At 38.9% G+C, this 15,887-nt stretch overlaps 1 protein-coding gene across 4 annotated transcripts in view; it reads right to left on the reverse strand.

The window, feature by feature from the left end:
• Positions 1–7,263, reverse strand: part of LOC122325425 (MAM domain-containing glycosylphosphatidylinositol anchor protein 2-like) — a 114,693-nt gene extending 107,430 nt beyond the window's left edge. For 2 of the 4 annotated variants that reach the window (XM_043220473.1, XM_043220470.1), the window contains exon 1: positions 6,714–7,262. In XM_043220473.1, coding sequence (XP_043076408.1) covers positions 6,714–6,786 — 73 coding nt within the window. In that variant the 5' untranslated portion in view covers positions 6,787–7,262. Of the gene's footprint in view, positions 1–6,713 lie in introns of all 4 variants that reach the window. The other 2 variants (XM_043220471.1, XM_043220472.1) reach the window with 2 other exon arrangements.
• Between the last annotated feature and the right edge of the window lie 8,624 nt (positions 7,264–15,887).

Below are 15,887 nucleotides of genomic sequence, written 5' to 3' on the forward strand. Positions count from 1 at the left end.
GGAAGATTAGCATGAGTCTGACGCCGAACCGGCGGGACCCGAGAAAAAACACAGACTCAGGATGAGTGATATGAACTCGATTATTGTAAATAAAATAGTATTTTTTTTTTTGCCTTTTACTCTGGCACTCTCTATTCTAATTCTATTCTTGAAAAAAACATTCATTCACTGCTGTTCTCTAACGCTAGATTTTCTACACTATCTTTGTATTCCTTTTTATTTATTGCGCAATTAACGAAAGCATTTTTTATTCATTATTTATTACGTGATTAAACAAGCTAAAATAAAAGGATGAAAGTGTGTGTTGTATGATTAAATGTAAATGTAAAAATCATGTAGAAATGTCACTGCAGGGCAAGAATCACTGACAGTTTAAGCGACAGTTTTTGGCTAAAAATCAGAAAAACTATTAATGATCCTGATGACTTTATCAGCCCAGCTCATGTTTTTCACATCAACAATACAGTAAAAATGTGAAATATTATAATGAATTGAAATAGTTTTCTATGTGATTTAATGCTAAAATGCAAATAAAAAATGCTGTTCTTTTGAACTTTTGAATCTGTGAATCCTAAAATATAAAATGCATTACAGTTTCCACAAAAAATCATACAGCATAAAAATATTATTGATAACAATCAGAAATGTTTCTCAAGCAGTAAATGAGTATATTATTATGATTTCTGGAGGATCATGTGACGCTGAAGACTGGAGTAATGATGCACAGAAATAAATTACTCTTTAACACACATTAAAAAAGAAAACAGCTGTTATAAATGGTCAAATTTTATAATTTTTACTGTATATTTGATCAAATGCATACAGCCTCGTTGAGCAGAAGAGACTTTTATATTAACTGGTTATGGTTACAGTGACTACAGTTTCTATTGATTTATAGTAACGTACTCACACACACCTCACACCTCACCGCACAGGTCAAAGGTCAAACTCTATAGTATTTCAACGCAAATTCAAAATCCAGTCGATCTAGACAAATGAGACATGGACAGGTTTCATGGACAGCGCGCTCGCATGAAGATATGAAGATATTATTAACGTTAACGTTACGGTTTTCTTCAATAAAGCTTATGCTGAACACAGTGTGTTTTGTGAAATGAATTATTGGTCGCCGAGAGCATAAAACTCGATTAAAATTCAACAGTCATTTGAGCCCAGAAGCCAGAATCGGCAATTTCCCCGTTCAGCCTGTCATATTAATAATCTGCATATTGTCAGGCGCGTCGTGATCGTGTTGTTCCAGCGAGAGATTTTCAGGATGTTACTGGCGACTGTCCGAAACCAAAAGCAGTTCTTATAATAAACCGAGCCCACAAGCACCTAATTACGCTTGTAAAAACATTTAGGCTTAAACTGATGTATTTGAATTGCGTATAAAATTCCCACGAATTTCCAATTTCAATTTTAATCGCAATTAATAAACGAGTTAACTTAATGGGAGGCACCTCTGTCTGTCACACACAGAGGAAGCAGGCCTGGTTTCAGCACTACATATTAGGAACCATTTGCACCAGTTAGATTTTATTAAAATAATCTTTTAGAGATGTATTCGTGCAAATTGCTTAGAATTAGTGCAAATGTGTTAATTATGAAAACAATTACATTTAATTTTATTACAAAATGATGAACCAGTGTTACTTCAGTATAATATTTTTGTTAATATATTTTGAATTAGTTTTTTTACAGGATCTGTAAATTATATATATATATATATATATATATATATATATATATATATATATATATATATATATATAAAATAATATGTTCTTTTTATTACATAATAAGTAAAATAATGCCTTGAAATAAAATGCATTTAATTATTTTAAAATGTTTTTTTATTATTAAATTAAATCGGATCAATTTAAATCAAAGAATTATGGCTAGCTGAGTAACAGACGATTTTTAATTTGCTGAAATAAATAAATTTGAAATTATAAATGAAGTATATGGGCCATATAAACGTACATCACTTTACAAACGTGTGTAATGCAAATGCATGGGAATATATATATATATATATATATATATATATATATATATATATATATATATATAGATATGTGTGTATTTTTCCAATTGAAAATGTCATTTTCCCAGACCTCATCCTATGAAGGCGCTAGCAGAAGTGTGGGCTTGCATCAAACAGCAGCAGGCTTTGCTCCGGATCTCATTACAGTAGGAAACAGGCTCCTGATCCAAGGGAATTGATAAAGAGCTCTGGAGGAGGCGCAGAGAAGCAACAAAGAGCGCTTTAGTTGCACTGGTGGAATGCATTTGCATAGTTTAGCCGTCCGGCATCTGAACAGAGACCCGAGGAGATGCTTCACTTCACTAGCGGCCGGAGCCTCGTCTTCATTCATCTGACGCTTTCAAGAACAGAAACAGCGTTACGCAACGCTTCCCACACTGCTCCTCTACAACACATCTCCTCTCGGTCCAAAACCCCCTTAATTAAACCAGAGATCCCTTCTCAACCATTTTAGCATACCTTCAAAATTAGCGCTTAATAATACACTTTAAACAAACTTGCTGAATGCAGCGGCATCCTTTATCTTAATATGCCGTTTCATTACTTCTATTGTCTTTAAGATACGGTTTAATGTGCGACTGCTTTCATGCAATTCCACTGAAACTTGTAAGAATGCAGTGTTTGTAGTTACACATAATACTAATAATGAAATTCGGCGCATTTGAAGATGCTTAAAGTGTGTTTTTGGCACTCGTGCAATTAAGAGGCTTTTATTTAATGAACGTTAGACTAAGTATATTTAGAAAGCTTCTTCTAACCGATTAAAGTAATAATACACAAAGCATCCTGTGAAAAAAAAAGTATTGCTCTTCTGTGGAATATAAAAAGAGCAGGCTACAAAAAAAATATGCAAACTACGTTTCCCATCATGCTCTGCAGCAGCACGAGAATCCCACCCAGTCTCTCGCTCTTCATCAGCAATTTAAAGAAAAGTGTACGTGAATGAGAGAGAAATTAACCATTTAGTCTGTCCAAAAGCCTGCTCAGGATCTACAGTAAAATACTGCATTAAATAACTATTTTACACAGTCTTCATTCATGTTTAATTCGCTCGTGTTATATGAGTCTAGAGCACAGATATATAACACATAGCTATATAATACACAGACTTTTCCTTTGCTCCAAAAATCATTAGGATATTAAATAAAGATCATGTTCGAAAAAGGTCTTTTATAAATCCCTCGCCGTAAATATGTGAAAACTTCGTGTTTGATTAGTGATATTCCTTGCTGAGGACTTGGACAACGTCAAAGGGCTTTTTCTCAATAAAACTCGGATAAATAAATAGATATTTTCAAAAATAAATGTTCAAAGCACATTCACAGAAAGCAACGTTTAGCAAATATAATTGTGCATATTCTAATTTTTACTACAAACCACCCAACAATAAAGCCAGAGTATTATCAGGTATGTCCCTTCGGCTTCATGATGATGTTCAGACAGATTCAGAGCCATCACGACACACACACACACACACACACACACACACATTACACCTTTCTGTTCAAACACTCCACTAATGCATGATGGGATACGGCTGACAGATCCTCGTCCTGCGCACCGTGAAGTGGACTTAAACGGGTGCCAAATCGTAGGGAGCGAGTGCTGCTGATGGTGTTTGGGGAGCGAGCGTGCATCGACAGATCTCTTCAGAGAAAAAGAGCTCCACACAGCAGACCATCATCACCGCAGGATATGAAGTGATCGATGCTGAGACTCAAACCTCGATGCACAAACTTATTATATATATATATATATATATATGCATTTAAATTGGCGTCTTTCAAAGTTGACAAGAGTGTCTTTTTAGACAAATAAAACGCTGGGGGAAAAAAGAGCATCCGAGAGCGTCTTTTGTTGCTATGGCAACAGCTGCGACACTTTCTTGACCTGCAAAGGTCAAGAGAGCGTATAAAGTTTGTCGCGCGTTGGCTTCTGAAGCGGACGTGGAAGACGTTTCCTGTGCTCCGAGACCAGTGCCATCAGTTTATCTATCGGCAGCGACTCCGATTTTTCTTGTTGTTATGGAAACGACTCGCTGGGTGATTGGTCGGCTGTCAAAGGGGCGCTGGATGCAAGGTTTTTGGGCGGGTTTTTTTTTTTGTACGTTTATCAACTCGAGCGTTTATCAATGCTCTGAGCTGCAGAAAAAAAACACGATTTTTAAAAACCCGATTTACTCCGGAATAAGTGTGAACGTACTTTACTTCTATTCGTTCGGTGTTTTTAACGGAAACAAACGGATCAACGTACTGTGATGAAAGCTGTTTTTCCTCATGCACTGAATGTGTGTTAAAGGCACAAGAACCTTATTTGTATGTTTATGATTGATTATGCATTGTTTCGATCTCAATGTTAACTGAACACTTTTTTATACTTCAACAATGTCCGTACTTAACTAAATCAACTTGAGCAAGTATGTTGATTATAATAAGTGCTGTAGTTGAGTTTCTCTGGTCTCGTGAGTTTGTCTGTATTTGGTCTTCTGTGTTTGCCTCGTCTCGTCCGAGCATCACTACAATATGTGTGCATACTTATATTTGGTATATAATATAATACAATGTAAAAAAATGCAAAAACTAAAAGACCGAAAGTCTATGTTTGGCAAAAAAAAAATTACATTCATATATTTCCTTCCACAGCATGTTCTGGCCATTTTTTGAAAATGCTTTAACGATTTTCTTGTACTCATTTTTATTAAAAATGCATGGAAATTTTACATGCAAAACAATCAACTATAGGCCTTTTAGGCTTTTGGTGTGAATTATCATTAAAAACACAACAATATTAAACGGTTATTAATCTAGTTTCATCTCCTGTCTTCTCCAGATGTTTTTATCAGCTGTTTGATTCTGACGGCACCCATTCACTTCCATTACGGAGACACTGACGCAGAGACACGTTTCTCCTGAGGGTGCTTTATTCCTATTTTGGGGCGAGCTGCTTCTTTAAGTGTCCCCCGCTGAGTGCTCAGGGAGCGGCGGACACTAGAAGCGAATCTATAATTAACACTAATTAGGAAGCGTATACTGCTGCGCGTCTCCGAGCGTGTTGGCATTCACCAGCGTCTCACGCCGTCATTTCCATTCCTCCACGGGCACCGAAGTCATTGATTTTAAAGTGCATTCTCATGGATCAGCGAAACCCAAACTCTATTATCCTATTAGCCCCTCAGAGACACATGTGCACTATCCCGCCTGCTCCTCTCGATGTGAACCGACTCCAGAAACAAAAGCCACCTCGTTGATATTACGCCCAGCATCTCCACGCGTGACCACGGTAAACAATGCTTAGATGTTTTCCCTCGTGACATTTGCACATCATGACTCACGGTCGTGCAAAGCGCTGGTTAACCCACACTACACTACTAGAATGCCACTAGTTGCTTAGTACACGAGGAGAATGCATTGCATGCAGCTTCGACGACCACATTAAACAGCGTCCATGCAGCTTGCCAACGACGTTTCTCCGATGCGAATTAAAAACGCACGAATGTCATCTCGTATCATCTCATATCACACCAACGGATGAATGAATCTTCTTCCACATCGGGAGCAGTGCAGCATCGCCACAGCGCTTCTTTAATGCAATGCAATGACTTCCATTAAATGCAAGGAAAGGCAGTTGTGGGAACTGTTTAGTATGCAACTGGGACATTTGCAATAGATATACTTGCCACTTGCATTATCTTACCTTGTGGATTGTGGCATTCCTACGACGTCAGTTCAGTGCAATTGAATAAGTTCTACTGCATTTCTTCAATGCGATGCAACGACTTTGCTGCGTTTCTACAGGGTTACTTAAATGCGATGCAATGACTTCTGAGGTGCCCAGTGGATGTTCAGCGTGCAATCTGCACATTTGCATTATTTTTCCATGTGCACTGGGAATCTTACAGCATTTCTACAGTGTTTAATTAATGCATTGCAATGACTAATATTAAACGAGAAAACCAAACGGAGGAGCATGCAACATGCACATTTGCTATATATATATATATATATATATATATATATATATATATATATATATATATATATATATATATATATATATATATAGTTGATATTTGCATTATTTTACCTGGTGTATTGGGAATATTAAGACATTTCTGCAATGTTTCTTTAACAAGTTCTGTTGCATTCCCCAAAGTGTTTGTTAAATGCAACGCAATGCCTTCCTGTGAGTGTGAGGAACCCACTGGATGAACCCTACAGCATGCAATCTGCACATTTGCTTGTTTTTTTCCTCGTACACCGGGAAGACCGACGCATTTCTACGGCGACGCGATGACTTCCATCAGACGAGGAAAACAAACGGACGCGGCGTTTAGCATGCAGCACGGGCAGCACGGACATCACGCGTCGTGGCTATTTGCTCTATTCTTTCTCGTGGACCGGGAATGTTAAACTACGTCCTGCACAGGACCACTACATATTACAGCAACTTTTGCAATTAAAACGATCGCGTTTCGCGTCGTTCTGAAAGCTTCGGCCGTTGTTTCCAATGCTTTCGCGACGCGTGCTTTTTCCTTCTAAAAACCTGTGGATCGGTGGTCGGGAAGATCTGATGCTGGATGGCTTGTGAAATGGCACCTGTTCACACGCGCGCACGGAATGTTGACTGGCATATGAATGCATCTGTGTGAGCTGCTGGCACTTACCATACACTCCCTGGCACGAGATGCCCTCCAAAACGAGCGTCAGGACCCCCAAAACACTAATAATCCCATCCATCCTTATGTTCCTTTCAACATATCCAGATTAAAGCGCCGGAGTGTCTCCAGAAGGTGGAAGAAAAGCCGCAGATCTCTCGAGTCAAAGCCTCGGATCCGCGTCCTCGCGAGGGCTCGTGACGGTGAGGCGCTTCGCCGAGGATGAGTGTTCATTCGCCGGCTCGGAGGAGGTTCGGGGACGGTCTGGCAGCGGATGGCATCGCTTCATCCGATCCGAGCTTCTGAGCGTCTCTTAGTGATGCTGCTGCTGCTGCTGCTGCTGCTGCTGACGGGGGTGATGCTCGCGCGCACGCAGCATCAGGACCAGCGGAGACGGGGACGAGCGATGCGCGTGCACCTGGCTGTCCGTCATCGCTCCGAGCAGCATCTGATTCGGAACTCTCTGCCGGGCTTCCGTCGGAACCGAGCTCAAGTGAACCGAGTCCGGTGCGCTCGTGTCACCGCGTTGCGCAATAACGCGGAGAGAGAGAGAGAGAGAGAGAGAGAGAGAGAGAGAGAGAGAGAGAGAGAGAGAGAGAGAGAGAGAGAGAGAGAGAGAGAGAGAGAAACACTCATCTGCATGAAGCGTTACAAACGCACGCACACACACACACGCACGCGCAACTAATGTTAATGACTACATTTCGTTTTTTAATTTTTAATTTTTAGAAAGACAATCATAAGGCTTTTAATCATTGGATATTACTAAATATATTCATTTGATCGTTTGATTGCATCATTAAAAAATGCTAGGCCTATATTTTCTTCATGAGTCATGCCTTTACCAGGGTGACACATACAAAAAATACAGCTTTTTTTTTCTTTCGGTGTGTAAATTTTTATATAAGCTTCAGATTGAAGATATATAAACAAATAATTAATTTTTTTATTTTTTTACAAAAATGTCCAATGCTATTATAGTATATAACCCTTTTTAAATTCTAGTCTTTAGTACTGAGAGACATTTTTTGCTCACTTCTTAAGGGCAATTTTTGTAACGAAAAACATTTTTTTGTGAAATTATTAGTCTTTAACAGTTTTAAATCAAATTACTACAACACAAAAAATATATGCACATATATCACTATTTAGATGTTAATAAAACAATTAATTACAATAATGTGCTTTGTAAAACAATATTTGCAATATCAAGCAGCAAAAAAATGACACCGGAAGTCTCGCACATAAGTTACAGATAGCGCTGTTTTTTCTCGTAATATTTATTCTCGGTGTAACTGCACGTGATCAACTTGTTGAAGCGCCCTCTGTTGACCCAAAAACAAAGGCTAAACAATTGTGCTTAAAAGTCAAATATAAAAAAAAAAACGAAAAAAACTTTACGCATAAATCTGAGAATTGTGCCCAAAATGCCTCGCATTTCTTCAAAGTGAAACAGATTTTAGATTCAAAGGCTGAGAGTTAGTGTATGGTTTTAGAAACTGTGTGAGACGTGAAAAACAAAATCAGCTTAATGACCAAAGAAAGCATGTATATATGTATATGTATTTTGCAAAGCAAGCAAATAAATCAACTGATCTATCAGTCAATCAATATACATATTTTTACTGTGATATAAAAAGTAAAAAATATTTCTATAAAATGTAAAAACTAAAAATGCGACATATAAACAGAAAAAATATGAAATACAAAAAGTATAGATAGATAGATTTGTACTTCATGCGTATTTTGCGGTTTTTGCTTATTTATTTTTACTGTGATGCAAAAATACAGCATTACAATAACAGAAATGAAAAAGAATAACTATTAAGAAAAGCTGTGATTACATTATCTTAAAACATCCATAAAAAACTAAGCTAATAAATAATGCGTGCTACTGTTGTTGTTTTTGTATCACTGACATACTACTATAAAAAAATTTTAATTATTATTTTTCATTTATGACATTTTATGAAATCTAATTTTTTGAGAACAGACAAAATACAGTTTCATGCGGCCAGTAAAGAGCATTTCTTTCACGCAATTTTTTTGCTTCAAATTTTTTTTACCTCCCAGTTCTTTGTAACTCTGTAATTTCTGAGTGAAAAACCGTTCCTGTTGTTTTCCCCCAAACACGACAACACAAAGAATACAAGAACGAACCAGTGCCATCTGTGCAAGCCTTCCTTACAGACATTTTTTTTCACTCAAGTGCAAATAAATATCGCTCGTAAGTATATACACCCACACATGCATCATGATTGTACTCATTGCATTTAGCTCAAATGACTTAAAATGCAAACAGAATGTTCATTATGTGAAATGCATGACTAAAATCGATCGGTGCGGTATATGTACTTGCTCTGCATTAAAGGGTTCAGGTTTTAATTAGCGGGTCAGACTCCTAAAGCCCATCATTTGCATGCTGTCACACTACTAATTACTGGATTGTGAGTTGAGCGAGACAGATAAAACACAGCTTTCTGTTGATAAGGCTTTATGTGTTCGTGTGGCAAGGCCGCTGACGGAGTAACATTAATAGGAGCTTCTATTGTCATCATCAGAGCTCAAACGAGGCATTAGAGCCCAACGACGCCTTTGAACTTCTGTGTTCAACAACAGAGTCTTTGTTCGCGTCTCAGATCAGACTGACACGCATTCAGAGCACTTTCACACAGTCCCAAGCCTCCGCAATTACTGCCTCTCCAGAACACATCTCTGCTTCTCCACACAACAATAGAGGCGCAGGAGCTGGGAGTCGCTCGGGTACAGGTTTGTTCTCGCCCTACATCTGCTCCAGGGCTGCGTTCGGCTTTTAAAGCAACAGTTCACCCCAAACTAAATTCATAATTACAGGCTGAAGCCTGCAGGGCCAGCGGAAGGCAAAGGACATGTTAAAAAGAAAAGAGAAAAAAAACATTGACGCGTCAAAACAGCGGCTGCGTCGTCAGAGTAGCATTTTACTGTAAAATAAAAATATTTTTGTGCATTTCACGAGAAATACTATTTCAGAAGTGCAAAAATGTAACATTTAAGCCAATGTTTTAACGTTGGTAGCAAAAATTATTCGTTGTTTCTTGTGGGAATTTTACTAGGAATATCTTTGCACGTTTAAGTAGAAAAGAAAGAAAAAAAAAGTCATTTTTGGAGGTCGTTATGAGAAACAAACTGTTGCTTGGGCTTATTTATATTTTTGATGCTATTTCAGCTTTCATGCATTTCACACCTAACTTCACGAGTTAGCTTCAGATTGAAAATATTACATTTAATTAATAAAGCCAAGTACAAATAGCGAGAATAAAAATGTACGCAGCATATAAATAAATAAAAGGTTTTAAATTAGATTGTAAAAGCTGAATAGAGCAGCGCATTTCATCTACATCAAAGTCTCTCATCGAATTCGGTGTTTCGTGACATTTCTTTGGTTTCGGAGTGAAAACAGTAAAGCTAGTTTTACAATACTACAAAAAAACGGACGCTGTAAACGTTCTGAAACTGCAAATAAAACCAACTGTTGTTTGAATACGTTTTGCAATAGATAATATTTCAGCTTTCAACAATTAATTCCACGACTTTCTTTGTAAGTTTCCAGAACTTTTCTAGCTATTTTTTTATTCTATGTCTCATGCGTTATATTGAGGAACAGGGTTTTTTTTTTTTACTTTATTTGAGCTTTAGTCAACGCCAATTCTAAAGAAATACAAGGTTGTCTTCATAATCGTTCAGCAGGCGCTCTTATTTTTCCTCCAGCTCTTATAGACACACTTTTCACCATCCGATGAATTCCTCACAGATAAAAAAAAAAAAAGTCTCATTCTTTTAGTCTGAACATTAATTCATGTAGACTTTAAGGTCTCGGACGCAAAATGAAATGAACAAAACTCGGTCTGTTTAACTAAAGGTCAGGCTCTTACGAAATTCCGCTTTAAACTCAGAAGCTGTTCGAGCTAAACGGTTAAAGGGCAAGAAAGAATATCTAACGCTCAGGGAGGAGGACTCTTTTGCATCGGCGGCGATTACGAAGCGTTTGCAGGGACAACCGTACGTCCCGTTCAGTTTCACGTTTCCTTCAGAGCTACAAAGCGGCGACCGAGACCAGAGCGGGAAGGTCAGAGCATTTCGAGCTGAAGTGTGTGTGTTTATACCCCTTCTCTCTGCTTCGCGAGGAATATTCCAGCGTCACGCAGGTGAAAATAGGTACGGCGCTATATCACGGTGAAGGGATATGGCTTCTGGCTGATAATTTGACAGCCAGAGAAAAGTGAGCGGTTAGGGAGCGATGTCCCGCCAAACTTCCATGAAGAAAGCGCAAATGAGCTCGCTGAACCAGGGAATGAGGTGATAGATTTTAATCAAGCTAAAGGTGCCCAGGAGACCCGCAGTAAAGCTGAGAAACAGAGCCTGGCCGCAGAGACCTGTGCTCATTTACAGAAGGAAAAAAACCGAGAAAACGCTCGTTATTCCATTACGACGCGAAATGCTTTATTATAAACATGCGTCGTTACTTTGCTGGTGAACAGGCCTCACTTTTTCATCTGCGAGGGTTTCGCGGGTCACGGCTAAAAGGGAAGCCAGGCACTGTGTTTATACAGTAAAAAATTAGACATACTAAAATACAGTAAAAATTCAAATATTAGTAACTTGCTGGGTTAAATGATCATACTTTTAATGGTGCAATTAGTATGTAAATAGTACTTCATGGCAGTAGGATCATGTGCAATAAAAAAGTACAATAAAAATAAAATTGATATGCATTTTACGGTACGATTCCTTATTATTAATAGGTAATATTAAATGCAAATGTTTATTATCATAATTGTAAACACTACTTCTGCTTTAAGATAATTATAACTTCAAAATTCAGACGTGAAAAATTCATTAAACAAACCAAATAAATTTTGCTAATTGCGAAACGTGCACTAAATGCATATTTTTCACTGAGAAGTTGCTAATAAATTGAATAAACACTTACAAACAGTAAGACGCTTTTCACATTAAACGTGAGACTTTTTACCGTAGAAAAACTTGATTAGTGTTGTATCGTAAAAATGCACTCAAAGAATCGTTGCTTTTATTTACGTTGCAGTTAAAAATGCAGTTTACGTTTTTGTGTTTAAAAATTAACTTTACGCAATAATTTTGAAATTGCTAATAAAGTTCACAAACAATTACAAAAAATGGCAAGAAACACTGAATTGAACTAATTAAGTAGAGTTATCTTGTAAAATGTTGTATTTATAACTATTTTTTAGTGTCTGTTTTTGTATTCTTTGTATTATTTTTACTATTACTATTATTACTAGTACTATTACTATTATTAGTTAAATGCCATTTTCAACCAGAAACTGCTAGTAAATTTCAAACTGAATTAAATATGGCATTTTAATGTAGAAAAGCTCAAATTGTATTTTGTATTAAAATTTTGTAATTTTACTATAATTATTAAAAACAACTAAATAATATTAACGATAGTAGTAGCAATTAAAGGAGGGGCCTGAGCCATATGGTAGACAGGAAAAAACACCTAGCAACCACACAGATCATCCTAGCAACCGCAGAGCAACGCCCTGGCAACCAGCAGAGTGAGTGTGTCATGATGCAGTGATATATTCAGAGGCTTCATCTCATCCGGAGTCTGACACACTCCACTGCACATCTACAGCGGCCGTGGGCTCCATCCTCATGAAGCAGCATCAGCCGTCAACATCAGCCCCCACGAGCCTCTGGCTTTTTAGGCTACATCACGACCCGAGAATCCTGCAGAAATAATGTACACCGCTCAGATCACGCTCACGAGTTCGGCTTCCTCTCAGATGAGTTAATAATAACAGTAAAAATAAGGATATTTGTTTTTATTATTCAGAGCAGCGGAAGGCCTTCGCCGGGTCTTTAGGAAAGGCACGGTCCCAGTTCTTAAAAAGCAGCCCTTTGGCACTGGGCACCACAACATCGTTTGCACTCCACCAGTGGTCTTTCTGACTCTGTGTATAGCAGAGAGGTTACATCTTTGACACGCGGTGTTACGTGTGGTGTCCCTCAAGGCTCGGTGCTCGGACCCTTCCTGTTTATCGTCAGCCAGCACTGAATTTCTTTCCATCGCCATGCTTGCGACACTCAAGTCTAAGTCAGCACCAACTCAACCCCCGCCTGCTGTCCCGCCGTCTTCCGCTGCCACCTGCCCCGAGGAGATAAAGGCGTGGAAGCAGCTACATTTCTCGCAGCTAAAGAGCTTAAAGACCGGAGCCATCCTAATCGTCGCTTTCAACATCAGTCACCAATGCGGGTGTTAAAATAGACTCCCATCTGACCTTTGAGGATCACATCAAATATCTGTAAAAGACCTCTTTCTTCCACCTGAAGAACATCAGCAACCTTCACCCTTTGCTCACTTTAACAGATTTAACAGAAAAGCTTGTCCACGCCTTTGTCTCCTCGGCTCTGGACTACTGTAATGAGCGGCTCGTCGGGAAAAAAAATCGTAAATTGGGATTTGGTGGAAAGATTACGTGCGTTATACATAAAATGCATAACAGTAATAATAATAATAACAAGATTGCGCTGTAAATAAACAAAGATCGTAGTGATAAGCAATATTATTCACGTTTTTCTCCTTTTAATTGAACGTATTAATTGTAATTATCTGTGATTATTATTATTATTTTATTTCTTTCGCTTGCTTCTACACCATTTTCCCGCTTCTTTTGCGTATGGCATCTGTCAATCGAGACACAGATAAGATCTCGGCAACTCCAGCGAGAAGAAATATCTAATATTGTATTTCAATTCATTCGTATTTAAATGCTCTCGTCGTAATCTGAATTGCGCTGCATAGGATATAATAACCAATAACACAGCGGCTTCCCGGTGTTTGTTCAGCTCTGGCCCAGACGACCTCACCCCCGTATGAATATGTGATTCGACTCAGTTAATCAGCGTCTCTTTCAGAAAAATGTTTAAACCATCCAAATTCATTTGCATTGTAATCATTTTTTTTTCCCCCTCCTTCCGCAGACGGCGCGTGTGATTACGCACAAATAAACCAACGGAGAAAATAAGATCTTCCGAATGACGCAAGAGTCCGCGAGCAATAAAGCCACGCAACGAAGTATGTTTAAGCGACCGAAATATGAATCAAGTCAAAATCGCAGCTTGCGTTTGTTAACTATGTTCACGCATGCAGGGAAAGGCGCTTATTTTCACCACGCTTTGTTTAAACGCATTTATTTTCCATGAATAGTAAGTATTGTGGATTGAATTGTAAGTGATTGTTTTTGTCTGCAGCGCTTGCCGAGATTAGATTTACATTAGGTCGCATTTTACATACTTTCACTCAGGCACTCGGATCCTATGAGACAAATCTCATTACCGCGTTTAAACAAACAAAGCATCCTTTTATTTTTAAACGCGCCGCACTAATGGTTAAGTGCCGCCTGAGATGCGTCTCTGCATCAGCGTCTCAGCAGTGGAAGTGAATGGGTGCCGTCGGAAGGAGAGTCTGATCAGTGAACAAGCTGAAGAATCAAGACATCTTTAAAACACGAGTCCATAATAACTCTTCCTGCAGAGAAAAAGCGCATCTCTGTCGTCTCTCTCGCCGAAAACTCATTCGTTTAGACCCGTGCAGATCTCTCTCCTGATTCAGACCAGAACACTTCTTCACTGGAGGAAGACTTATTACGGACTCTTATTTTCTAACTGACTCTCCTGTAGTCACGTCATGTACTAAATAAATCGGTCCAGAAAATCGAAACTCTTCCTTGTACTAGTGACCGTAGGACTGTAGGAGAGTCGAGTTTTACACGGGAAAAAATATTATGGTCATTGTTGAGCGTGATGCTGCAGGTCCAATCAGATACAGCTGAAAGTGCTCTCATCGGGTTCGGAGATTGGATAAACGGATTCAAAAAATGGACTATTTAACTCTAGAGGAGTCGCATGATGAGTCTATTTTCAAAAAGAAGTGGCGAAATTTGGCGAATAATAGGCAGAAATTAGGAATATATTGAAGCAAAAGTCACAGCCTACTCCTCGATGATATCGCTGTATTTCAGATATAATTTAGAAAGCAATAAGTAAGAATGAAATACTTTTTAGAGAGAGTAATGATGATGTTGAAGATGTATTTAGTAACTAGAGATTGATTGTTTTTTTCCAGTAGCAATAATCCAGCACCGCTTGTAATGTTTTTCCCAGCTGTTTCTGACGGCACCCATTCACATCCATTCCCGAGACAGCCAGCCCTTGGGAAAAGCTACGAAATTTGGCACATTTTAAATGCAAAGTTAGTGGCTGTGATTTCAATCTTTCCGCAGCAGCTCAGCTTCTCGTTGCACTTTTCTTTTCTTTTTTTTAGCTAAAACTCGGTCTAAAAACGCATTTCCACCGTCCTCGGGTTGTTATGTTGAAGTAAGACCGCATCTGTCCTCATCGGTTCCTCTCGGATCGTCTTGTCCCCTGAACGTTCTCCGTGCTCCTCTGCGCTCCTGCAGGTCTCCGGATGAATCTAATTGAAAAGCTGCGAAATTGCATTCACCCTCTTCTCTCGTTTCTTTCCTTCTCGCACACGGAGGGCCTCCGTCACGTCGCATTAGCCGCTGCGTGATGAAGACATCTGGAACGGGACGAGCGCAACGTCTTTCTGACATGCGACTGACATTTCATCACACGCGCAAAAAACAGAAAAGAGATCCAGACACGTTTACGAGAGCTAAAGTCGTTCCGAAGCCTTTTCTTCAGACGCTATTTGAAGTGACAGCTGCATCTCATTCAGCCGCGTTCGGGATGAAACGTCCGACGGAAAGAGTTTTATCTGTTACGGCTGCAACAATGCGAGAAGCTCCTTACCCTGAGATTGTGTGTTTTTACGCTCTCCTCCAGGTCTAAATCATCTCGAAAAGCTCTGGTGAAAAGAAACAGTTTATTACCCGTGTTTATGGAGCTTAGAAAATTGCCCTCCTGTTTTGCACGACCCAGAATCAGGTCGAATAAGTCTTACCCAACCTCTTTTTATCCCCGCTTAAGAGCTTTCGCTTATTTTGGGTGTTTTACTAAAATTCGAGTGGAGATGCATGAGGAAGCGCGCTCTGGAAATCATTTCATGCAGATGAGAGACATCGAAACGCCTTTCCCCATGATCCTCATTTGTCTTTGTTGTTTGGCGAAGTGCATGCTTTTTTTCGAACCGCG

Source organism: Puntigrus tetrazona, chromosome 20 (assembly GCF_018831695.1).
Source record: "Puntigrus tetrazona isolate hp1 chromosome 20, ASM1883169v1, whole genome shotgun sequence".
Lineage (NCBI taxonomy): Eukaryota > Metazoa > Chordata > Actinopteri > Cypriniformes > Cyprinidae > Puntigrus > Puntigrus tetrazona.